The sequence below is a fragment of the Solenopsis invicta genome, chromosome 12 (assembly GCF_016802725.1).
Source record: "Solenopsis invicta isolate M01_SB chromosome 12, UNIL_Sinv_3.0, whole genome shotgun sequence".
NCBI classification, from domain to species: domain Eukaryota; kingdom Metazoa; phylum Arthropoda; class Insecta; order Hymenoptera; family Formicidae; genus Solenopsis; species Solenopsis invicta.
In genome coordinates this window covers 15670121-15696298 of record NC_052675.1, presented here as the reverse complement: position 1 = coordinate 15696298, position 26178 = coordinate 15670121, and the positions used below count along the sequence as shown (strand labels likewise).

Here is a 26178-nt window from a genome sequence, read left to right as displayed (position 1 = left end):
GTTTTAAAGTTAGATTACTCAAAACAATTATAATATTAATCAAATAAATTTAATATTTTATTTGTTAATTTAGTTAATTTAGTTATATGAAATCACAAAAAAAATGTTTTTATATTTTTTTTTAATTTTTTCTTTTACATAGATAAATTTTTAATTTAAAGAAAAAAGTTAATAAAGTAAAGTGTATGTATTTCAAAAAAAATTAATATTAAAAATTAAATTATTTAAGTTTTAAGTTAAAAGTAAGTTATTTACTTTTTAACCTTAATATTTAAATTTTAACGTTTAACTATTTAACTTTGTTGCGCAATCCTCTGTAATTAAAAAGTTACATTAACGTAATAATTGGAAGCATAATGTCTAAATGATAACGTCAAAAATGCTTTTGAAGATCTTTTCTTAAAAAGATTTCGTATTAAAAGATTTGAACATCAACCACCGTAGCTTTATAATTTAAATTCGTCTTGTCAAAAAAATATTTGCAAAAGTGCTTTTTTGCGTTTATGTAAAATATTTCGCAAATTGTTTTTTTTTTAAATTATAAGAAAAATGCTTGCATACATTTACATATGAAAATTTTATTTATTTCTGAACTATTACTACGAGAGATACATATGACAATTATTATAATTTTATTAATTGAAGAATTATATATAACAATTGAAAACTTAAAATTTAAAGAATAACATTGAAAATGCTCTTAGAAATCTTCAGAAAGCTTTTTCGCGAAATTTGAACATCGACTGTTCATAACCATAGGATTTAAATTCACAATGCGGTAGGATTTGAATTCTTTTTTGCTGTTAGATGGCATTAGTATACGTTTAAAATACCGCGCAATGTCGTACACCTTTCGGAGCATTTGGAGCAATTCGAAGCACCTTCAAGCATTTCGAGAATTTAGTTTATTTACTGATTAATTTAGAATAGGTTTTGTGAATATAGTGCTTTGCAATAATATTTAGAAGATCGTCAAATTGCGATTCATTGCGATTGTCGTTTCTCTACATATCCACCTGCGAATTACGGTAAATGTTACAGTATAAATCTTAATAAGAGCAGATTGATGAAATATTGCTGAATTCATTAATGCTGAATTTATTAAACACGATTAGATTAAATTTTTTTTGATAAATATAACATAATGTTAGAATTATACAGATCAAATCTGTAATTTTGAAGGTTAGGTTTCTGTTAGTGATATTTGTTACACACGCATGCGCAAGCTGATTACAACATTTTATTATTCAAATTTCGACACATTTATAGTCTGAAAGAACGTATTTTGTAATTTAATTTAAAACGTATTTAATAATTAAATCGAATTTAAAATGAACAATTAACTGAATCTTTTGTTCTAATTATAGAAATAATATAAATTTGTAGTAAAAGGTTGCCTAATAATTTTTTAATAATAATAAAAGTTCTATTTTATATATTTTTTGCTTAAAATTCACCTAGTTAATCGATAATAGTTAAGGATTTTTAGGAAAATAATTAAGGATTTGTGGTGTGAAAATGAGTTTTTTTCATAAATAAAGTTTAAAGCCAGGAAGTTAAAATATAACATAATGATGGACATGAATTTTATAACGAATGTATTTCTATTTTACAGACAATGTTTGGGAGAGAAGCTATTAAGCTTATAATGGAGCTCGATATGCACGAAGATATTCGACCATTTAATGTAAGCATTATAATAATTTTTTTTGTTCATTTATATTATTGTGTGCTGTAAACATTTACATCATGCAATTGATTAATTGGTTCTAAAACATTGAAGAAGGCTAAATATAGCCGAAACATATTTGTTCAATTTAAGTGAGAATAAATTATTTTATATAAATAAAACATCTTTTGCTTACTATTTAGTAATTAATTTTGCTATTTATTGCTTTGCTTATAACAAGCCTGTCTTGTATTTTGATTATTATAGATGCAATCATAAAATTTTCTTTGAATTTGCAGGAACAGGTGATGCGACAAGTTTTTGAAGAGATGCAAATGCTTTATGAAGCCAATACAACAGATAGGTACATTATATATTACGATATTATTATGGTATTCATAAAAGTTACTTTACTATTAAAAAAATTATTATTAAAAAATTATAAATGAAAAGTAAAAGCAAGTAAAGAATAAAATATTATGTATAATCACTGCCACTGTGTATGATAATAGTATAATAAAATTAACGAGCTAGTATCCCACTTGACACAATTTATAACTGCTATATAATTTGAAAATAATACTTCATATAATTAATATTTTATGATATTTATATGTATCTATCGCTTTTTTTATGTAATATAAATGTGCAAATGCCACATGTTATTTACATAACAAGTATACATCAATATGTAGAATTTAAATGTTGAAACTGTATTTTGATGCTGAATCTTACAGCTATTACATGGTAAAGGTATAACTACGTTGACTGGGCATGTTTAATTTTTTGCTTCAATATTCAGTAATGCAATTTTGAGTTTTAAAGATTAAATCTATTTTTTATCATAACACTCACAGCTACCAAATAATTGGAGTTATTAGTGAAATTTTATATATTTTGATATACATTTTATCATCTCTCTCTTTAATTCAAACTACTTATTTCAAGATTATATGTAAGACTTTTGATATAATGTGATATGTATTTATTTGGGTTTATAAGTTGATAAAGATTTTAGTGAATATCATAATGAAATCAAGTTGAGCCAAATTTGATATTTCAAGAATTTCATCGTGATATTAGAAAATGTTATGTGGATGTTATTATATGTATTATATAGTGATTTTTAGCTGTGTCGACTGGGATGTAATATGACTGTCTTGTAATATAACATTGAAAATTAAGTTTCATTATCAATTAGATGCCGAGGTTAATGAGCTTTCCTCTCTTTCCGCGAATGTTTCAGTAATGCCATACAGAACGAAGGGCACCACGCGTTGTTACCGTCAGTGCATTTTCGCCATACGGCTCTGGTCAGAAACCAAAGGTGCGTGCTGGCGTATCTGTACCACCGAGTTAAACGATTACGGCAGTTGCGCTGGGAATTGGGTAGCATCCTACCGACCGAGATAACCGCCAACTTACTGAATGCGGAAATGCAATGGTTTCAAAACTACAACAAATCTTTGGCCACCTACATGAGATCGATAGGCGACGATTATGGATTAAATCTAACTATGAACATGAGCCCTCCAAAGACACTCTATGTCGAGGTAAATATTTTTTTCTTGTGGTATCCATTCAAAAGAATCATGCAAGATCAATTTTTTTATTTTTATCTGAATTTAGAATTTTTCTGTTTTATGCTCTACATTTATAAATATTTTTACCAATGTGTTATCAATTATGAATATAAAATGTGTTATAAATGTAAAATTTTATTTTAAAAGATTTGTTTAATTTAAAAGTTATTTAAAAGAGAAGCTATTTCTCTTTTGAATATGTGTAACATATTATAAATTCCTATATGAATTTTATGTATTTACGTATGTATTACACTAGTAATTAAATAATACTAGTAATTACACAATGATTTCTTTAAGGTGAAGTGCTTAAGTGATTTTGGCAAGCTGGAACTCGACAACGGCGAAGTTATTACACTTAAAAAGAATACGTATCATCTGTTACCAAGAGCTGTGTGCGAGCCGCTTATCAGACAAGGCGTACTCGAGCACCATAACACGTGATAATTGTATGATAAAAACAGTCTCCTTATTTCCATTATTTTTTTATACATTATTATATTGTGTACTTTTGTGCCACACACAGCACTGCCATTTGCAATTGATTTTGTCATAATTTTCTAATCTTTTATTACATAGCTTTATATTTTAACCATTATTTGTAATAAAATAGAATCTGTTTCAAATTAATTAAGAAAATGTAATAATTTAGATGTATTGCAGACGCTGACTCTCACAGATATTTACCTCAATTTACTATTGTTATTATAGGACGTTATCCAGCAAAAGATAGTGTAACATAGTGAATTATTTTATTTTTATTAACATTAACAATTAACAAGGATTTCATCCTTGTTAATTGTTAATGTTAATAAAACAAGAGACACAGTTGACAGTATAACACAATTTATTGTGTTATACTGTGTCAACTGTGTCTCTTGTTGAAAAATGCTCATATTATCGGAACATTTTTATGGCAATTTAAACATGGATGTCACTTGGTAAAAAATTAGGTCACTGTATAATATATCAAATAACAACGAAATAATATTTGTTCAAGAGATTAAATGGGATAAAGTATGAAACTGATATAACTTCAGCATTGTGATAACTCCTTCTCTCTATCCCATCGGCGAATCTTAAAACTTTTACAATAATGTAAAGATGTTCTTCCGTTCCTTTTATCTATTTATCTTCTCCTTCTCTTTTACCAAGTTTCTTGAAAATATAACATGGCTCAGAGAGCAGACAATCCGAAGCAGTTCTTAGGATAACGGCACACGAGTACACTCAATATATGCGTACGTGTCTCACTAGTAGCTTACTAGCGGCAGTTTTTCCTCGGTAAAGACCGATGGCAGTCGACATCTACCTCGCATAATCGTTAATGTCTAGTTTTTCCTTCTGATTAGGTTACAGAGAGGGAAAGGCATCTAGCAATTCGCGATCTTCTGCAGTGATCGAACGAAAAAGAAAGACATCGGCGTGAGCAGCATGAGAACTTTGGCACGCTGTAAATTCGAACTCGGCATGCTGTTTTGGCCAGTATCTGGTAATGATAGGTAAGTTAACGAAAATCTGAAAATTGTCATTCCGAAAATTGACACGGAAAAAGCTGTATGTATCAGATTTAAATTTGTCTAACTCTCTTATTCTCTTGACGAAAACATCCATAAGAGCATTAAAGAAATAATTCTTTTATCCTTTTTCTAAATAAATTGTTATTCAGAAGAGCAACATAAAATTATATAAGTTTTAATAAGTTTTTTATCATTTTTGTTTATCATGAATTTTTTATTTTGAATAAAAATATAATAATCGATGAGATTCTCTTTTACGTCAAGCCTAGATCTACGACCTAGTCGACACATGGAATAAACGAGAAATTTATTTGATAAATTTATACCATACATCAAGAATGTCATATTTTTTTTATGTCAGATATGTATTTATCATTTCCACAAAATAGCGTCGCGTATAATGCAACAACTTGCGTCATATGATTTAAAAAAATGTTTTTCGGGTTTACCGGAAACGGGATGGAAGTTACGAGCAAATTTTGCGCTGTATTAAGAATGCATTTTTAACATTTTCTGAAAGTAAAGATACTCTTGCGTGCTCCGTTTAATTTTCTTTTCTCATTCTACATGCAAAACAAGTGTAGATATTCCGAAATACTAATGACATATTTATTATATATAATTATAGTGTAGAAAGAGAGGGACATGTTTTTAAATTTTTATTCTATGAAAATAATGTAATTTCTTCTTAGCTGTTGTATTAATTACAAATATTCTCGTTCTTCATTTTTAAATGATTCACTGTTATTTAATACATCAATAGTTAAGAAGAAAACATTTTTTGATTGAAAATATATACTGAAAATATATAATGAAAATATTTGATAGTTATTTTTATAGAATCAGTTTATAATGTTTAATTGTCCTTGAATTTTTTCTTTAACACATATAATTTCTAGACAAAATAAATTTATTTTAATAAAATTTTAGAATACGATTTGTGTAGATCAAAGCCTAAACAAAAATGTTGATGATAACTTATCTTTACCTATATTTATTATTTTTTTTAGCAATTAATAACTTGTACAAGTTTGAAAGTTTTGTTGTAGAAAGTTAAGAGGCCTAAAAAAATTTATTTCGTAAAGGATATTATGGGTTGTGGTTAAAAAACGCCAGAGAAGTGATGTAGTTCGTACGTTTGAGTCAGCGTACTTCCCCAATTCTGTTGTACAGTCAAATAATGGTAGTTTCTGTCGCGCGACGTGCATTTAAAGATGCTACCTTTCTTTTTTCTTACATAACCACGATGTCGATCGATTCTTTTGTAAACAGCATAAGTAGGTGATTTTCCAAGACCGAGATAGCCGACGTAAGTTTACGATATCACAAAATAAGACAAATTCGTTTAATATCATTTAGAATCATAAATACATTTTAATATATCTTAATTTGTGCAATTAAGGCGCGCACTTTTTGTCTAATTTTAAGCATCCGCGAATGGTAATTGATTATTTGAAAAATTTTTATTGTTAGATATTGTTATAAAAATTATTATTTACTTTAATGCTATAATGTTATAATTACGTGGTAATGAATAGAATAAAATAGAATATAATTAGCTCGATAAGATATACAAAGTTCAATTTAAGGCAAGTACAAATGCGGATGTGCAATTTATACAATTCTTCTTTTTGTTACACATTTCTAGTAGTTTACAATTAAACTCTTTGCGCATACAAAAGACTCTTCAATCGATATTTAACCAATTTTCAAATTCGTCATCACTTTCAAATTAAATACAGACACGTCAAACAATTAAATACTATTTTTAGCTGCTTTAACACATTACTATTCTTGAATAATCAATAATCATGATGATAAATATTCACGAAGTACGCGCCCCGAATATATCTCGATATGTACAATGCGTTAAAGTATTTATAACTTTTAGTATACGTATTTACAATGCTAAGCAAATTCTTTTTTTTGGTGTTATGCGTAGGGTCATTAATGCTTCAAGAAAATTCCAAGGCAAATTACCGACATTTTTTTATTAGAAAATATTTTTGAATTAGCTTTGAATAAAACTTCTTTCTTTATCTCTCCTTTTTCGGCTTGCTATTTGTAACTTTGCTAATGTATATTAACAAGATTTAAACGAGTCGAAAAAAAACAGGAGTAAAAGAAAAAAGCTTTACTCAAAGCTAATTCAAAACTAATTCAAAGTTAAAAAAAATATCGATAATTTATTTAGAAACCCCTTAATTATACAAAAAAACCATTTAATACAAGTTTTCAAAATAAAAAAAAATTTTTTTGAAGACTTAAAATATTTAATCCAATACGTTTAACTAAACTTTGATTCAACATTATTCAACGTTATTTAGTTGTACAAAAAAGTATATAGTTTATTCATGTCAACCATTAACATCTTTTCATTAGCAATTAACTAAATCAATAGAATATGTGGTAAACGTATTGGACTAAATATTTTAGCTTGTTTAGTTTTTTAACAAATTTTTTCTTAGTGCGTATATACTTTGATAAATATCTAAATTCTCCTACGTTAAAGTAATAATAATCCGAGTATACATATTTATTACACAGCTATACAAATGCACTCGGTCTTTTGCACTGTTATCCTATATTATATTAATTCTAATTGTTTCTATTTAATTAAAAGATTTTAATTTAATACATGTTTTGCTGCGTGTTTCTTAATCGAGAGTTATTCTAATTTCTCAATTTTGCAAAGATTCTTTTTTGCAAAAATTTCGTAATGGCTGATCGAATAAGCAGAAATCGTTTTATCATGGCTCTTTAATATTCTTGAAAAACTCCAAAAATCTCGAATAAGAAACTGTATTTCTAAGGATTAAGATCTCAGTAACTGTTCAGGCACTTTGTGACGTTATATCAGTTCCGCCGAGCAAACAGTACCGCAATTATTTACACATTTTCTCTCTATCGTTATCGTAGGTTTTCCCCAGATAATCGGGGCATTGACGTCGGCGAGGTCTACCTGTTTAACAAGGTCGATCGCAAATTAAAAAAACCTTTGTTCTTAATTAATTATCTTATCTTAATGTCACTGCATGCATAATGATGTTAAATGATAATGATTCCATACGAAGAAATTTTATCGCATCTATATATCGAGAGTTGTGCTTTTATAAGAATACATTTGCATTAGATTTCTTGATGTGTTTGCGATCGATCCCTCATACCTTGAAAGAGTCGCGACAATCGTTAACAATTTTTGAATTATAAATGATTGGAGATAAAGAGCTTATTTCTCATAATTTGAATATTAATTATGAATTAAAAATTGTTTATTTAAATATTAATTATGAAGATTACTAATAATTATGAAGATAATTATAAAGATATTGATAAAAAATATAAACAACATACTCATAAGATGGCAAAGTGCTGTATCTATTGATAAAAAAAATTTATCAATATCTTCTCCGAGGCAAAACCTGCTCCAAATTTTCCAAGAACCTAAACAAAATATATTACATAATATGTAACATTTTACACTATTAAAAATTGACAATAGAATTGAATGTAATGTAACGGAAGCAATTAAATTTCAAACAGATACATTAAAAACATTTAACGTAAATATATTTAACGTTCTCAAAAGTGTACTAAGTTTTATACATATGCTTTTCAGTTATAAATAAATCAATGTATAAGTAAAAAGTACATTGAATTTTATGATAATTTTAACAGCGTTTTGCTCGCTACAGATTTAACGCATGTTAAAAGCATAATAATATTTAAAAGAACATTATTTAAAAATTTTTGAAACAGTCTTTTTTAACATTATTATTCAAAAGCAAGATTTAAACAATTCTAAAATGGAACTGGAAGAGAGGGAAGCTCGTATTTATTTGGGTTGAGGCTTGAAAATGACAGGTAACGAATGTCCTATTGTCTTAAATTCTAACACGTGGCCTCTATAATAACGGGAAAACCCATGTGGAATCTCTGTAGTGGAGAGCTCTTTTGTACGCATCGAGGCCACACATTTGGCGGCGGCGGCGGCAGCGGCGGCGGCGAATCGATTTCCCAGTACGTGCAGTAAACGACCGCCGGACGTTTACCGCCGTGCATCGTCGTGAGACCGCGACCGTTTCGGATAGGAAATGCCGCTGGAATTTCCGGTGAGTTCGTCGCGTCGCGACGCTCTTCTCGGGCGGAGCTGCGAAGAAAGTCCGCCACACGTGGCATCGAAAATCTCATCGATCAGCGTGTGATAAATCATGCGTAGTGCGATTACCGCCACTCGTGGGAGAAATCTACGGAAAATCTATGAGATAAAAGTCTGATAAATCATACATACGCACGTACACAAAATCATAGCACTAATTGTAAGTCGATTTAATTTTTCTTTTTATTATTAACGATTATAATATTCAATGACTGTCACTGAGAAAAAAATTTGTTGAAAAATTAAAATATTTAATCCGATACGTTCAACTAAACTAAAATGAATTGATTCAACAATTATTTAGGTGCACGAAAAGTGATATAGTTTATTTTCATGTTAATCGTTAAAATTTTGTGTAATCAAGAATTAACAGAACTGAATATTTAGTTGGGCTAAATATTTTAGTTTTTCGACAAATTTTGTTTTCAGTAGTTGTAATTAATTATACAGAAAGAACGATTTTATTAAAGTATCTAAAAATTTAGCTGGATAAATCTTTGAAAATAATTCTGTTAGACCATCAAAATTATGTATAACACTCGAGCAGATAGCTGGAGTAATTTTTGGAAAAAAATTTTGCAGTATTGCTCATCATTCTTAAACATCTTTCATAATTGACCATAGTTATGCAAGAAACAACTAATTCACATGGAATCCAATTCTTGAAAAATACAAATAATATTTGATACGTGTTTTAAAAATGTAGACAACATTTATAAAGTATTTCATAATCATTCAGTCAAATGTCAAACACGATTAATTTTTTCCCTGTAAATGAATCGTTTTTATCATTAGGGTTCTGAATTGTTTCGCTTTTTTAAATTCATTCGAGCAAATTTTTTTTTGCGAGTTTCTTTTATCTATGCATTTTAAATTTTATTTTTGACTTCCATTGCTATTACAATAATTATATCTTGGTGAGCGATTCTCCTTTACGAAAATGTATCCATAGCATCAGTCTTCGAATCTGAAAAATCTTTCCGATGATTCATTTTCTTCAATAAAAAAAGAGGAGGACGAAAGATGCTAGACGAAAGATTTATATCAAATAAAAAGAAGAATCTCACTCAGACATCTATCGATTCCGGGAACGAAGAACAAAGCTCGATTGATACGAAATGGCGGCACTTTGTACCGATAATTTAATTTGTCAGATAACGTCCGTGCACGCGTCTCAACTTAAAGCATAACAAGATCCCGATGTAAGACAAAAAGCGAAAGGTAATTTGTTTAAATCTAGAGAAAAAAGGAGGGGCTCGTTTACGTACATTTTTCCCAAAAGCTCCGAGCAAAGAGCTTTCACTGATGCTCCGCGTGCATTGAAGCTACTTGATTAATCTCGTATGCGTTTCACCACAAGCGCAGGAGATATGATAACAGCATTCACGTATGAAAGCGAATACAAAGGAAAAAGACGTATCGGTATAGTGATAACGTGACAAGCGTATTAGAAAACATTGTTACATAAGAGTTTATGCGTATTGGTTTCAAGCATACAAGGACGAGCCTTCTGACATGCGTTTTGCATTTGCGAAAAATGACAAGGGTATTTATAACCGCATTTGCTTTTTGATTAATATTCATTTTGAATATGAAAAGTATATATGTATATATGTATATGTGTGTTTATTTAGGATATTACCTTATAGTATTTCCTTGAATATTTTCTAAAAGAGTCATCAAAATTTAAAATAATCAATTGGGGATTTTTTCTTCCATTGGAGATTTTTAAAGAGTCTAGCCGAAAACCACAGAGGTACATCCATGTCTATAAACTTGAATTTTATGTTATTCTTCAAGAATCTATTTTCGCTCAAACCTGTAATTGAACCTACAAAAGAATATTTACTTTTTCTTAGATATATATGTATTTAACTACTAAAATTAACAAAAGTGTCCCAGTTTTATCATTTTGGCGCAGAATTTTTGTAAATTTTTTCCTCCAGGGGAGACAGTTATTTTGACAAAATTTATTCTTTATATATATGCGATATATGAACGGCTCTCTTTGGAGTTATTTTCAGCGTTCTACAAAATCTAAACATGAACTATCAGTTCAAGTGAGATAGGATCACTATCTGGTTACGGAGTCCGTTTGGAGTATCATCCTTCCGTTTACTAAAATTTATATTATAGGAGAATAAGATTTTTCTTTCACGATTTTAAATACAAAATCGCGCTATGAATACTACCATGCCACAATAGTAATTGGAAAGAAATTAATTCTATTATCAATAATACTGGTAAAAACTTTCCTAAATAAAAAATATACTGAAAAAATGCTATAATACGAATTCAAACCTAATTTGATTCAATTAAATATTGAATCAAAGTGTTACTAATATATATACTTGATTCGACTAATTTATTTTATTTATTCAAGTATATTTGTTATTATCTTTACTTTTAATCTTTGTATCAATAATACTATTATTGAATGAACAAAACACTTTCAATGCTAGACTAATGCTGTTGATTTAACATTTTTTTTCTCTTCTTAAGTTTCACTATTGAAACCTTGACGTAATTTCAGGAAAGCCTCCAAGCAGAATTAAAAGTCAGTGTGATTTTAAAATGATGTAAAAATGACTTTTAAATGATTATTATCAAAAATCAATTATCAATTTTAGATCAATCGCGATTTATTTTAGTATCATTTCGACGTTATCGTAACTTGTTGTTCTGCCTGTATCTCTCTTTTCATCGTTATAATATTTATGGATATAAGTCGAGAGAAATTATTGAAACCGGGTATAACAGGTTGTAATTATCGATTACAGTTAATTAATTTACGAAAACAAATAAGAAATAGATAAAAATAATACTTTTTTTCATTACTCTTAAAATATAATTAGTTTAACGTTAAGGCTTGACAAATGGACATACTATTTCTTCCGCGAATAGTATGCGCCACGTTCCGTCATGTTGGATTTTCCTTCGCAGTCCGTTTTATCTGCGGTAAAACCTATGGCGTAAAAGATACAGAAGAAAAGTCTCACGCGATCGCAGACAATGCAAACACTCAATGGATATTCCCTTTAAATACCTAAATGACATTATTAACTTTATTCGATCTGCTACACTAAGAAAAAAAATTTGTTGAAAAACGAAAATATTTAGTTCAATACGTTTAATTAAATATTCAGTTGATTTAATTAATTCTTGATTAAAAAATTTTTATGATTAATATGAAAATAAATTACACCTTTTTTATGCAATTAAATAATTGTTTTATTAACCTATTTTAGTTGAACGTATCGGACTAAATATTTTAATTTTCTAATACATTTTTTTTCTCCGTGTATTAATAGACGTGTATTAATAAATCTTTAGTCGTTTGCTGTAAATTCTAAACTGTGACATTTTTATTTTGGCAAAAAATGTTGCCATAATTCTTAAGCTTTAAGCGAATTGATGAGATTTCAACTGTTTAGCATAGAGCAAATTAACATCTCAGAATTTAAAGACTAAAAAAAATTAAATAAAAGACTAAATGCTCTTGTAGTTCGGGATTTGTAGACGCGTTCTACACGATAAAAAAAAGTTAATCGGTTTTTGATAGCACTTCCTCTTTCTTTGACTAAAGATTAAAATGTTTTAAAGGATAATATATTTCTAGAACATTAAGAAGAAAAAATGGAGTTAAATATAAGTTAACATGATTAAACTTTAATTCATAGTTATTCTCAATATCAACTATATTCTTTAACTATGCAAATTATAACAATTATTATTACTACGTAATACATAAATGCTAAAGGAATGTTAATAAATATTTATATTTGTTATAATTGTGATTGTATTTAATATATAAAATGTTTATTTTATTTTTATCTATTTTGAAGTTTTATAGAAAAGTTTTATAGAAAAAGTTTCTTCCGATCAAGTCATTTTCTTCGATTTAAATAAATATTACTTAGTATAAAATAATTTTTTTTTAAACTTAAATATTTTATTTAATCAAGGAAATTTAAATATTTTATTTAATCAAGGAAATGATGTCAAAAAAAGATATTTATTCGAAGATAAAAATTTTTTTTCAATGTATTGTATTAATACTTAAAATTATCATAAAAGTAATATTTTTTCATACTTGATAGAATTATAAAGTTACCAGTATTGTAACAGTAATAACTATAAAGTGGAGCTCTTATTGATTTACCGTGGAACTAAATATCGAACACTTTTCTCTCAATGTAATATTAACCATTAACATGCTTATAATACTATTGTTAATATCAAAATGATAACGGATTGAACGTCAAAAAATCGCATAAATCCCACGAAATTTCCGCAGATATATATGGAACGATCTATATGTCTTGTACGAAACAATTGCGCGAATTGATGCCGCGTTTTCTTCATAATTTTGCCTTATCTATAGAATGAGAGTCGTATCGTATCGGTTGCACGGCATACAGCCACGCAGCTGGCCCTGCCCGAGGTTGATGGGTTTTTCCGCCCCTACTCCCGGCCTCTCAAGAATTACCGCCATACGCTCTACTCCGCGTTGCCGAATGGCCATCCTTCGTGCGCATGCGCGCCCGTGCGCTGTCCCATCGAAGTGTCTAGTTCGAGTAAATAAAGGTATCATTAGTACCCCGTTTCCCCGCTTGGACGTATAAAAAAAAAGAGAAAAATCATCTAACCTCATTTGCAAAAATTTCTTTACACAATAAAAATCAATAGCGATAACCTACGGTCTCATGGCTGACGCATGCGGGACGCGATAAAGTGGAGATACAACGTGATAGCCATATAGTCACGCGCACGCACTTTCCGACTTATCTATCGGTTCCGATGGAAAGCAGGAGACAGTTTCTTCGTCCCCATTCTGACAGAAAATTTTCCAGTGTTTGCCTGTGGATTTGTCGGAATTACATTGATATTTGGAACAGTTTGTAGGCAATTATCGGATAAATTTCGACAAAAAAAATTGAATTTTCTCGAAATTTGCCCGAATTTCTCGTAACATTTGGATAATCTTTTTGCTAGTAAAATGTGTGTTAAAATCGGATAGTTTTTGGTGACTTCTGACAGAAAATTCGAATTTGTTCGATTTTGCCTGAAATTTTGTTTCCGGCAAATTTCAGAAAGAATCCTTAAAAAATTTTTTACCAGGTCATTTTATCGTTTTTGGTACTTTCGACCGTATCGAATCGTATTTTCTACATTTGACATGATAAAAGCATACAATTAAACATTGATGAGTAAAAGGAAAAAAAAATTAGAGTTTGATTGCGAGGAAAATTTTGGAAAGTTCCACGTACGTCCCTGCGGGCGTCCCTGCGAGCTCGTCGCGCCGCGCATGCGCGGGAAAGGCCAGTTTAGCAACAACGCGGCTCTCTGGCTCTCTCTTTCTCAGTTCGTTCTGAGATTACGAGACGATACGAGGTTCGTTCGCGTGTCGCGCGTACGACGCACGATCGAACGCACGACGAGACGCGAGAAGAACGCTTTCCATCTGCTTTCTCGGCGGCGATAGGTAGAAAGAAGAAAGGATCGATCGAGAATCATTTTGAGGCGCGGTGAAAGGCTCATAAAACGAAGTGGAACGAGGTAGAAAGTCGGACGCGCGAGGCACGCGAGCGAGCGCCATTCGAGAGAGAGAGAGAGAGAGAGAGAGAGAGCGAGAGAGATAGACCGAGCGTCGGAGTGGCGGAGAAGAGCGAGAGGGGCAAAGTGCGGGGCACAGCTGTTCCGTGGAAGGAGGAAGAGCAAAAGGAGTAGGAGGATCGCGTTAAATAAAGCGTCGACGACAGCGAGCGAGCGGAAGAGGACGTCGGAAACTCGACCGGCGTACGGAAGTCGAACGAGCGCGCTAACGAGTGGTTAACGCGTGGACAAGTAGCCGCGCGCGAGTAACGAAGGTCACACGCGAGAAAGTGGAGGTCGCGCAACGAGAGATCATAAAATCGTCGCGAGTTACAAGCGGGAGAAAGAGTGCGTGAGGATATATATATATATATATACATATACACACCCCACCCGTTAGAATCACACACACGTGGCGTCGTGCTCCTTTCTTCCCCTCGCGATCACCGCGTCAAGTGTCTAACGGAAGGCTCTGGCAAAAGATAAAAAAAAAAGAGGAGGAGGGAGTTAGTGCCGTTTTATCGCGAGAGAGAGAGAGCGGGTGTCACGCGAGCGGTAGAACGGGAGACGACTCTCGCGAAAAAAGGCAAAATGTGGCATCCCGCGAGTAGAAGCTCGTCCCAGATGGAGGAACGTGTTACAGAGGACAACAATAAGAGGAAGCAGCAGCGGCGGTGGAAGTGCGACGGCAACGACAGTAACGACGACGACTACGGCAGTAAATACGACGAGGACGAGGCGGGCAACGTCGACTCCGGCTTCCTGTCGGGTGGCAATCTACAGCTTAGCGGTGAGATCAGCTCGGGGCTGTTGCTGCAATCACAGGAGGAGGAACGGCGGGGGGCGGGGGAAGAGGGAGAGCGGGGGAGGCAGGTAGTTGCCGCCGCCGAGGCGACGACACCGGCCTCAGCGTCACCGTCACCGTCGGCAGTGGCGATCGCCGACGAGGAGCCAATGAGGGCGATCGACAGCGGCGTGGACCTCGACCTCACCGAGACCCTGAGCCAGCTCAGCCTGAAGCAGGTTAGCCTGAACCCGCTCGCCGCCAAGGGCAGTAAGCTGATTCAGGTCGAGTCGACGGTACCAGAACTGTTGCCCGTCAGTTTGACGCGGATCGACGACGAAGACGACGACGCGACGTTTAAACGGCATCGCGTCGACGATGAGGAACATTGTGCGACGACGACGACGACGAGCAATGAGGAACCGTGGCAGCTGTACTACACACAGAACGACGATGGTGACACGTGAGTGAAATTGATCTATTTACGTTGTTTGTTAACCCTAAGGATCCTGTAAGAGGCGAAATGCGCGAGTGACGTGTCGGCCGGTGTTATTTTTTCTCCGCGAAATCAGCTGATGGCATCTGCTGCTTCTTAACAGGACTGGTCGAATTGTCTTGATTTTTTTTTACATCAAAATTAAATCAAAAGTTAATGTCGAATTAATTAAAGCGATGCTTTACATCAGGGTTTTTCAACTTTTTTTAATCTGTGGTACATGCATGAAATAAGGAAGCAAATTTGTCAAGGCGCTTTATTAGTTTTTCTTCGTTGAAAGGTGAGTTTTATAATTCATCGATTGATCAATTGCATTATGCGCGAATGCAACTTTGATCAGTTGATGAATTAAAGAACTCGCTTATAGTTATTTTTCATCGGATACCGCCAACACGATATTCAAACATGAAGAGCAAAGTTCTAAAGTTTTTTTATCTTTTGTTTTGGCGTCTTGTAAAAGTAATTTTATATCCAATGATATCATTTTGTTTAAAATAAATTATAAATACAATTCTAGACAATTTTCAGAATTTTTAAAATGTTTTCACTTTGCACACATCAGTTGTATTTTTATTTTTAAAAAACAATTATTTGCTTCTCTAAAATTTTCACGGCACTGATTGAAAAATCCAGATATACATGCATTTGGATAATCGAAATAAATTAATGGCCCATATTTCCACCTTACTTTTATCAATAAATGCAGGGGTTGGTAAAATAACTGATACAATTTATTTAAAATACTAAAAGAAATTTAGCTCAATGCAATCGCAATTCGTATTATAAGATACAGGTCAAAAATGAGCAATAATATAACGATACAAATTATTGTAATTAATCAATCAGAATTAACATTTAATATTACAAGATTTAACATGAGATTAAATATTAAGATTAATAATTATTCAAAATAAAAAATATGCAACAGATTCCAAAAACTTATCTAATATATAAAATGAGAAATAGATTATAAGTAGTTATTTAAAATAATAAATACTGAATAACTATTTTATTTTAAATACATTTTAAATGTTATTTTAAATATGACCGATTTACAACAGTGGTTTTGAATTTTTTTTATTTCAATAGAGAAAGCCAAATTCAATCGAAATTAACCAGCAAAAAACAATTTATTTAAAATATTTATTTAGAATTAAATAATTTTTTTTCTATTTAAAATATAAAATGAGAAATAGATCATAAGAAGTCATTTACAATAAATACTAAATAACTATTTTATTTTTAATTATTTCTCTCTTTTTTTAAATTTAAAATAGAACATAAGAAATGGTTTATAAGTTATTTAAAATAAATACTGAATAACTTTTATTTTATTTTAAATACGACTTTTGGAATGCGCCCTTTAGCATGTAATTTACGTTACACACACTACAGATTCTTATAATCACGTACACGTTTATTGACAACAGTGAGTTGAAAATATGAATTCGCATCAATTTGCATCTGTTCTTGTCGTCGCGTTAAACGTTTCGACAATTGTGACTTTGCGTCTTCTCGTCCGCTGTTTATCGCCGACTTCTCGAGTCAAGGATCCGTTAGCTCGCGATCCTGTTAACGACTTATTGTGGCCAAAGCGTGTTTGCGACCGCGGTCAACCGGTCCAGGGTCGAATATTACGTCGCACGCTAATGTGAGATTCAACGCAATGGAAATACCACGGGAAATAATTAGAGGTAGAAATAACACTCAAAAAGCGAATGACGATGAATAAGTTTGAAATTTGAAATTCATATCATATCCTCATCGATGAATCGAGCTCGGCGAGTCATCTCTCGTGTCATTGTTATCAATCTGACCTTTTTCCCGGCTTTCTTTTCTCAAGAACGACGTACGCAAATTTGAATATCGTTATACGTAATACGTCAACGTGACGTCCATGTAAATGAAATTATACGGACGACTACACGCGCTAGATGGCTCGAGCTCATTGACCCGTTTTAATGAAACGAGTTTCATTCTTCGATAAGAATCACCTTTCAGGAATTTGGATGATCAACAATAACAGATAAATTACCAGTGACGCACATTTTATACGGAGGAAAAAGATGCCGCAGATTGCGAGAAAATATTTTGCCAAGACAACAACAGATGCGCTCGAGAATTAAACATTAGCTGATAAATACTCCGCTGTTAGGAATTAATAAATAAGTGTCGCCTTACCTCAAGTCTCCCCACTGCTCTTCCTCTTCTTACGCAACGTATTTTGTATTTGCACAGGCAATTGCACATCGCAGTCATACAGGGCTTCGTGGAGGCTGCGCTATGCTTGATAAGGATGGCTCCTGACCCGTGCCTGCTGGACACCTTGAACGATGACTGGCAATCGCCCCTCTACCTGGCAGTGCTAACGCACCAGCCGCTGATCGTCAGGCGACTTATCCTGGCGGGCGCGGATCCGTCTCTCAGGAATTTACGCGGAGACACGGCTCTCCACCTGGCCTGCAGGAACGGAGATATCGCCTGTGCCAAAGCTCTCACGGACCCATTATCCCCGACGGAGAGGAACAAGCTGATGCCCGGTCAGATAGTACCAGCCTTGCCTCAGAATTTGGAGCAACGTAATTATAGCGGTAAGTTGATAAACTTTAGTCTTTTACTTTTTGGGGGCAAAACTAGGAACAAGAGTAGTGTTTATTCGGATTTTGTAGAGAGATTGAGAGAGAATTCCCAGTTTTTTTTTTGTTTTTTAAAAATTTTATTCAAAATTCCAGATAAGATTAGAGAATTTTTTAACACAGATTTTGAAATATTTTTATTTAATTACATTTTATTATCAGATTTATTTCAATTTGTTTATGATAATAAATTGATTTAAATATATCTTTTAATAATAATTACACAGAAATGTGTAAATTTTAAATAATAAATTTTAGAAAGTACCAAAAAGAAATAATATAAATGAAATATAACATGTAGTAGTATCATTAGCAGGGTATTTACTACCGGAAAAAACTTTGAGAACCTGGAATTTCCAAGATAAAATTCCACGTTTTAATATTAAACAATTTTTCTCTTTTTTAAAAAGAATTTTATTAAAAGAATTTTATCTTTTTCTCCGAGAGACAAAATTGTTTCTTTGGTCATTTTTTCTTAATGCAAAATGACAACTATCAATTAGCAAATATGGCATACATATCCACGTACACTCATTTGAATATTCTTGCATGATTCGTGAATATTTATATTAAAAAAATTAGTGACAATTGAAGATAATAATACATCGTTTTAAATTATGTGTAATCACCTTTCGAATTCTATATTTCCAGCTAGATCCATGTATCTAGATTGTTATATACCATATTTAATTTAGATTATTTTTTTTTAATACTTAAATTTAATATTTATCAACCTTTTCTTTATAATTATATGATTATAAGAGAAAGTTCAATTTTAAAAGAGATATATTTAAACAAATTTGTATTTATTACCATAAATGAATTTAAATGAATGTGATTATAAGATGTAATTAAATAAAATTTCAAGATGTGAAAAAACTCTCTAATCTTACCTGGAATTTCAAACAAGTTTTCTAGAAGATCCGGGAATTCCTGTACAAAATTTGAATAAATACCTTGGATTAGAAAAAATTGGAAAAGAATTATTAGAGCGAAATAGTTAAAGCTAATACAAAATATTAATACAATGAAGAATCGTTGACGTTAGATATATTTTACTAACCGCGTTTTTTCCCGCTGAACGGGCTATTTGGAACATAATTGTTGCTAATCACTGTAACGTTAATGCGAAAAAAAATGATCAATGTCCGTGACACAAAGGATGCCGAGGTGGCAATGGAAAATCCCTGCTTTTGCCACGCAGAAGTCACATACAAGATCGCGTGGCGAGCGATGATATTGTGATCCATGGACACGTGGAACTACAGGTTTCCTATGATTTCATCAAGAGAGAGAGAGAGAGAGAGAGTCATATGTTCTCTATGCTCATGTTTGGAAGTTCCATCGTTTCGAACAGTCGAGAATATTTATAATACTTACATTCTCTTCGAAAAAAAGTATATATAAATTTCATTGATTTGAATTTTAAAAAATTTGACAGTTATTACCGTGTGTCTTACGATCATATTATACGATGATTTTATAAATTTGAATTTCTTCTTATAATATTAAAAACGCAAGTAATTTAAATTAAAAATAAAAGCAAACTTTTCGCGTAATAAACCTGAAAAGAGAATAAAAACATAATTCTTTATTGCCTTATAAGTAGATATTATAATATTATTTTAATAAAAGCTTGGAAGCGTGAAAGTTAATTAAAAAAATATTTACGTTAAAACTCAAAATGATATAAAAAAACAATATTTAATTTAATTTTTTAAATTTAAAATAATATGTTTTCAACGTTTTCGTAAAAAAATTGTACAAATAATAAACAATATTTACCAAATGATCTTGCACATATACATATATGTATATGTGTAAAGTTTCATACTTAATGACCCAATATTAAACATTGATCACGTCAAATTGGAACACCCAGTATAGTCGAGTTAATTTGTCTTCATATACTTGTTGCTATTGTAGGTGGTGGGGGACTGGGTGATTTGCATATCTGTAAACACGTCTTCTACGTCAAATTTTGCACGTGACAAATTTATTGATTCATTAATGCTGCTTCTAGGCTGCTTTTGATAATCATCGTATTTACTCGGTACTCGACGATAATAACGCGGTCACTTACGATCGATAACAGGGTATACTTCACGTTGGAAATTCCTGCCACTATGACGAAAAATTCGTGTTCAGATAAACAATACTGCGATCTCAGCTAAAAGCTACACGATAAAACCGCAAGTCTGCGGATTTTGTCAGAATGTATCGGCGTCATCACATTAATTACAAAAAATAACAAATATTTTTTAATTTATTTCTAAAATTAACTATATTAATAAATAATTAAATATTTTTTCTTTAAAACCTTACATTTGCCTTGTATCTCATTGCAACAAAATTTACTAAATTTTTTTTTTTTTTTTTTTTTATAAAAGTCTGCAAAATTTAAACCTAAATTAATTCCTTAAGATAAATTTTGTATGAAGTTTTATGTAATTTTTAATTGGGGAAAAAGATACAGTTTTTATAAATATTATAAATATTGTATCATTATTAATATTAATATTAATATTAATATAAATATTAATTAGTGTGTTTATATATATAATATTAATTAATATTAATAATTATATAATAATTAATACTATGTCTTTTGAGATAAAAGATTTAATATTTAAGCAGATTCGAGAAGACATTGAACTTCTGTCACCTGTAATGTCCTCTTTCCAAATTGGATACTGCGACAGAGCACAGAGAGGAAGATAGAAATAAAGAAAGAGAGAGAAAATCGCTCTGGCCGGCGGCGGTCGTTCATCGCGAGACGTTCGTGGATTTTTTAAAAGTCTTGGAAATCCCGCATGTAGCGTCATCGGCATGTATTCCGTCGCAAATTCGCGCAACGCGGACAACGCACGCACGTACGCCGATCGTGGCGTAATCGATCGTTCTGGATCGTGATCAATTAATCGAAACCGTGGACAGAACAATCGCGGCCCCATAATCTCTGCGCGACATTCTTCCGATTTGAGGATTGATGAGTAATAAAAAAGTAAGTTTCTCAGGATTCCGTGACCGAGAAATTACTGATTCACTCGAGAATAATCGCGTTCTAAAGTCCACTCGTTAACTTTTTCTTTGAAAACAAATTGTACAATCAAAGTTGAATAATCGTTCGCAAAACAATCGATAATTAGTCAAATAAGAGGCTGGCAGTAAACGCGATCGAATTTCGCGATAACGCTTTCGGTCGGAAATGATTAAACTGTTTGCGAGGAAGGAATTAAAATGTACAATATGATAATTTCGATTGCGATTTGATTGATTGATGAGTGGAGAGTCGCTTCTCATACGCGGCTATCTGGCGAACACTACTGGCTGGAAGCGTGTTTGGCGAATGGAAGCGGAATGATGTACGTTTCGCGTGTTCATATGACGGAATTCGGCGTGGCTCCGTGCTCGCGTGCTCGCGACGCTCGTTACATTACGCGGCGCGTCGCGACGCCGCGAGACGGAGGAGGGCGCACAGCCAGATGTTTTCGATATTTAAAAATACCTGCAGGACTATTTGCGTGCCGCGCGATGTACTCGCCTCGCTTTGCCTCGCCTCGCCTCGCCTCGCTTCGCCCCGCGTCGCCTCGCTCGCTTGGGAAACCCCACACAGCGGCGTCGACGTTAGTGGTTTCCGTCGGACTTTCACCCTTAATAAAAAATCGATCCCCTTTCGTGCCTACCCTTAATCGTGCGAGGCACTATATCTCGCTCTAGATCGCATCCTGCGCTCTAGATTCCAAGTAATCGCGTAGCGGTTTAAGAATGTATAGGACATATGTCAAAACATTAGGAAAATTATGGAAAAATTACACATTATTTCATATTGCATTTGAAAGTAGTAGAAAACAATTTGGCGGCGTTGTTCTATCTGGATAAAAAGTTATTTCAATAAAAAGTAGATATGTGCTCTAATAAAAATATAATCAATAATGAAATAAGAAAAAAAAAATCTAATTTTTGTTTTTATTCAAATGCGCGCTTTAAATATTCAATTATTTATGTTAAGTTTTACTGTGATGCAGAGATTAGTTCTGTAAATTAAGTAAAATTTATTTATTTATTTATTTGCAAAATAACTAAACAGACAATCACAATAACGCTTTGTTAATAAATCATCTTGAATACTCAAAGTACTTATATACACAAAAAATTGAGATTTTTCTTCATATAAAGAAGAATATAATTTTTAATAATAAACAGAATAAATAAACTATAAAAATATGTTGTTAAATAAAAATATAATCTTATCCTCTCTCACACAACTTTGTATAGTTTATTTGAAGTGTTAATACTGTTAATATTAACACATTTCTAAATTGTATTTATTTTGCAAGAACTGTATATCTAATACAGTAAATTCTTAATAAAGTCTCTCGCACCACGTCTACACTGACAATGAGGGAAAAATGATTAAATTTTAATAAATATTTACTTGAATAATACACTGAGAAAAACAATTTGTTGAAAAACTAAAATATTTAATCCAATATTTGCAACTAAATATTAAATTGAATAATTTAGTCTTGGTTAAAAAATTCGAATGATTGATATGAATGAACTATCCTTTTTGTTATTAAATAACCGTTAAATCAATTCAATGCTTAGTTGATTGTATTGGACTAAATATTTTACGACTTCTATACGAGGTCGAAACGTTTGTTATTATGTTCTAATATATTCAAAATACAGAAATTTATACGACATATTATTTTCGACAACAACACCTGTCGCGGCTCATTAGCTCTTTTCAATTGCTAAATATTTTAGTTTTTTAACAAATTTTTTTCCAGTGTACTAATGAAAGATTTACTAAATGTAAATATTTATTTTGTACAAGGACCTTTAATTTAATTTAATTTAATTTAATTATTTTTTTCATACAGTAAATATTTATGTATTAAAAATAAATATTTCATTGGTACTATTTGAATAAATATTTATTAAAATTTAGGAATTTTTTCTCTCATTGTCAATGTAGACAATCTAGACCCTTAAAAAAAAAAGACATCGTAACTCCAAGCTAAGAATCTCGCCGACACTTTTTAACCCATTCAATGTCGCTGCAATCGATCGTACGTAGTGAAAACGATGATAAGAGTGACTCTACGCGACTGTACTTGTGTATACTCACGGCGACCCGCTCGATGAGTTTATTTCCGTCATCGGAAGCGAGAGCGCAATATCGACGCGGTGCTATGCACGTGCGGCGTTATGCCATATTAAATTCCGCCAATGCGAGTGGTAATGCGGTGCAGTTAATTTTAGTAGTTACTTTGATCGGCGCGAGCCTAGTTTGGACCGCGGGACTCCAGCCAAACCTCCGACGACAATGATTCACCGCGTCTTCCTAGTTCTATCTATATCTCATCACGAGTCTCGAGACATGTGACTCGCTCGCATCATTCCGTATGTATGTACGTACGCACCTCTCCGTCGCCCTGGCTTGCATCAGGAGAGATGCATTTGTGGAGACTTCACAGAAAGAAATATAGATTGATTGCACACAAAAAGAATTGCCATCAAATCATCATATTTTCATATATAAGCAAGAATATAAAATCTTGAAAGTATTTGATAATCTTAAACAAACATAATTTGTTTACATGAAGAAATAAATGATGATGAGAAATAGACGAACAGTATCTAGCTGCTATTGCTCAATATTAGGCTCTTTGATCAATATAAGGATGCTCTAATCTCCAAACTTCAAATAGAAAAGATACGTTGTTTATGACACGGTTGCTTTTTTTGTTTCAGGCGAGATGTGCTTGCACGTGGCCGCCGCCAAAGGATACGTGGATCTGGTGCGACTCCTGTTACGTTTGGGCGCCGATCTCAGGGCAAAGGAGGGCCTGGCGGGATACACGGCGCTTCATCTCGCAGTGGAGCACAAGTACTGGCCGTTGTTTGTTCTTCTATTGCCGGAATACCGACGCGCGTCATGTTTAGACGAGCAAACGTACGGCGGTAGAACAGCTTATCAATTGACCCTGGATATCAACGGTGAGTTTGCCAGGAAGGCACGCAGGGAGTTGATGCGGCACGGCGCGATGCCAGAACCACTACCGGAATCGGATTCCGAAAGCAGCGAAGACGAGGAGATGACGAGGACATCGTGGACGGCAAGTTATTTGCCCGTGCAAAACGCGGTCGGAGTAACAGTCTAAAGTACTTATCGATATCTAATTTATCAATTAATGTGCTAAATAATTGCCGAATGAAAAGATAAAAAGATACTGTGCGTACTACGGGCACATGCATGAAAAACGTATCTCGAATCACATCGGCGTGACTATGACGTCATTTTAATCTATCGGCCGAATTGATACAATCGGAGAATTGCAGTGAATAAAGTTTTTCGGACGACAAAGAGATAAAAGTTGCGTTTTATATTTTCCACTGCGCCTACTTAATAAATAAATTTCTCGAGCTTTAACGCATTTACGAAATTATCTTAATTAACGAGATGAATTTAAATGAATAGTTAAATGAAAACCGTATTTTGCGAAAACAAACTTGCGATTTGAATTAGATGACGCGCTGGACGATGTCGTGTTAATATTAAATTTATTGAGGTAAGTAATTAGAACAAAATTGTTAAAATTTATAAGGAAACAAAAATTGCGTTTGACGCTAATAACCTTAATGTATATGACGCACGAATAAAAGGTCGATGTTTAATTTTGATGCGCCTATGACGCCGTCTTAATCTGCTGGATGGATTAAGATCTCTAGTAAAAAAAAATGAAAAGGTTATCAGTTAAGTATAGATAAGGAGTAGAATTTCTCGAGATTAGCTAATATGTATTATATCTAAATGCGCCACTCATAGAGATATGTCTATATGAGTTGACGAGTATTACTATTGTAATACAATTATAGACTGCATATGCTTTTTGAATCGACACTGGCAGATGTGAGGGATGAGTGACGAACGAGAATAACAGACGCATGGGAATCGAAGATCTCAGAAACGAACTTCTACGCGATTAACGAAACATTCGATTACGAACGAGGCGACGACACGTATAGACGCGGATTGTCTTAGCCGTCATTAGTTTTTCCCATAGTAATCTTTCATAGCGAATAGGCATGCAACATCTCGAGATGTGAAGAGTGTTCTAAAAAAGGCTGTACAAATAATACAAAGGACAAATATATATTTTAACGCAAATTGCGTACAGTGTTTGTGAGCGAAAGAGTAGTGCGACAGCACTAGAATGTGTGACGATGCGAAAGTGGAATAGTTGCGCTTATCTACGTGATACTTTATGATGTAAATAGAAAAATACGTCCGCGTTCGACGATATGAATACTCGTGAAGAAGGGTCTTGTTATAAGTTGTAAAGTCGATGCGCGAAGCAGAATACATATTACAGCGAAGATAAATAATCAAATTCACATTCTCGTGTACGGTTCGTGTAACCGCACGCAATGTACATGCATATTTATATAGCGTATCGAAAAAGGTCCAGAACAATGCGATGTTTGTCGACGATGAATATTAATCGAATCAATGTTCATTGTAGTAGCATACAATTGCTTCCATCGTTATATAATAACTCCCCTTATCTCTTCGTGTACATAGACATCTCCATTAGAATCATAAGTATATCATTGTCGCGATATATTATTAAAAGTAACAACGACGAGATCTATTATATCATTATTGTTATATTCGTATAATAAAAACTGTAATTATTTTTAATAAAAAAAGATGTTATAAAAAA

The 26178-nt window shown here is 32.5% G+C and overlaps 2 protein-coding genes across 4 annotated transcripts; both read left to right on the top strand.

The window, feature by feature from the left end:
• Nucleotides 1-801: 801 nt before the first annotated feature.
• On the top strand, nucleotides 802-4745 carry LOC105201777 (DNA replication complex GINS protein PSF1). 2 transcript variants are annotated; one of them, XM_011169973.3, is made up of 6 exons: nucleotides 802-1028; nucleotides 1616-1687; nucleotides 1969-2033; nucleotides 2916-3222; nucleotides 3553-3701; nucleotides 4605-4745. In XM_011169973.3, exons 2-5 carry the CDS (start codon nucleotides 1619-1621, stop codon nucleotides 3694-3696), a joined length of 585 nt encoding a protein of 194 aa, XP_011168275.1. In that variant the 5' UTR covers nucleotides 802-1028; nucleotides 1616-1618; the 3' UTR covers nucleotides 3697-3701; nucleotides 4605-4745. The 2 variants fall into 2 exon arrangements, with proteins under 2 accessions (XP_011168275.1, XP_011168274.1); XM_011169972.3 differs by lacking the exon at nucleotides 4605-4745 and having other exon boundaries at nucleotides 3553-4281.
• On the top strand, nucleotides 4616-26178 carry LOC105201776 (NF-kappa-B inhibitor cactus). 2 transcript variants are annotated; one of them, XM_039455664.1, is made up of 5 exons: nucleotides 4653-4754; nucleotides 10424-10477; nucleotides 15170-15773; nucleotides 18045-18397; nucleotides 24206-26178. In XM_039455664.1, the coding sequence occupies exons 1-5, from the start codon at nucleotides 4748-4750 to the stop codon at nucleotides 24613-24615; spliced, it is 1428 nt and encodes a 475-aa protein (XP_039311598.1). In that variant the 5' UTR covers nucleotides 4653-4747; the 3' UTR covers nucleotides 24616-26178. The 2 variants fall into 2 exon arrangements, with proteins under 2 accessions (XP_011168273.2, XP_039311598.1); XM_011169971.3 differs by lacking the exon at nucleotides 10424-10477 and having other exon boundaries at nucleotides 4616-4754.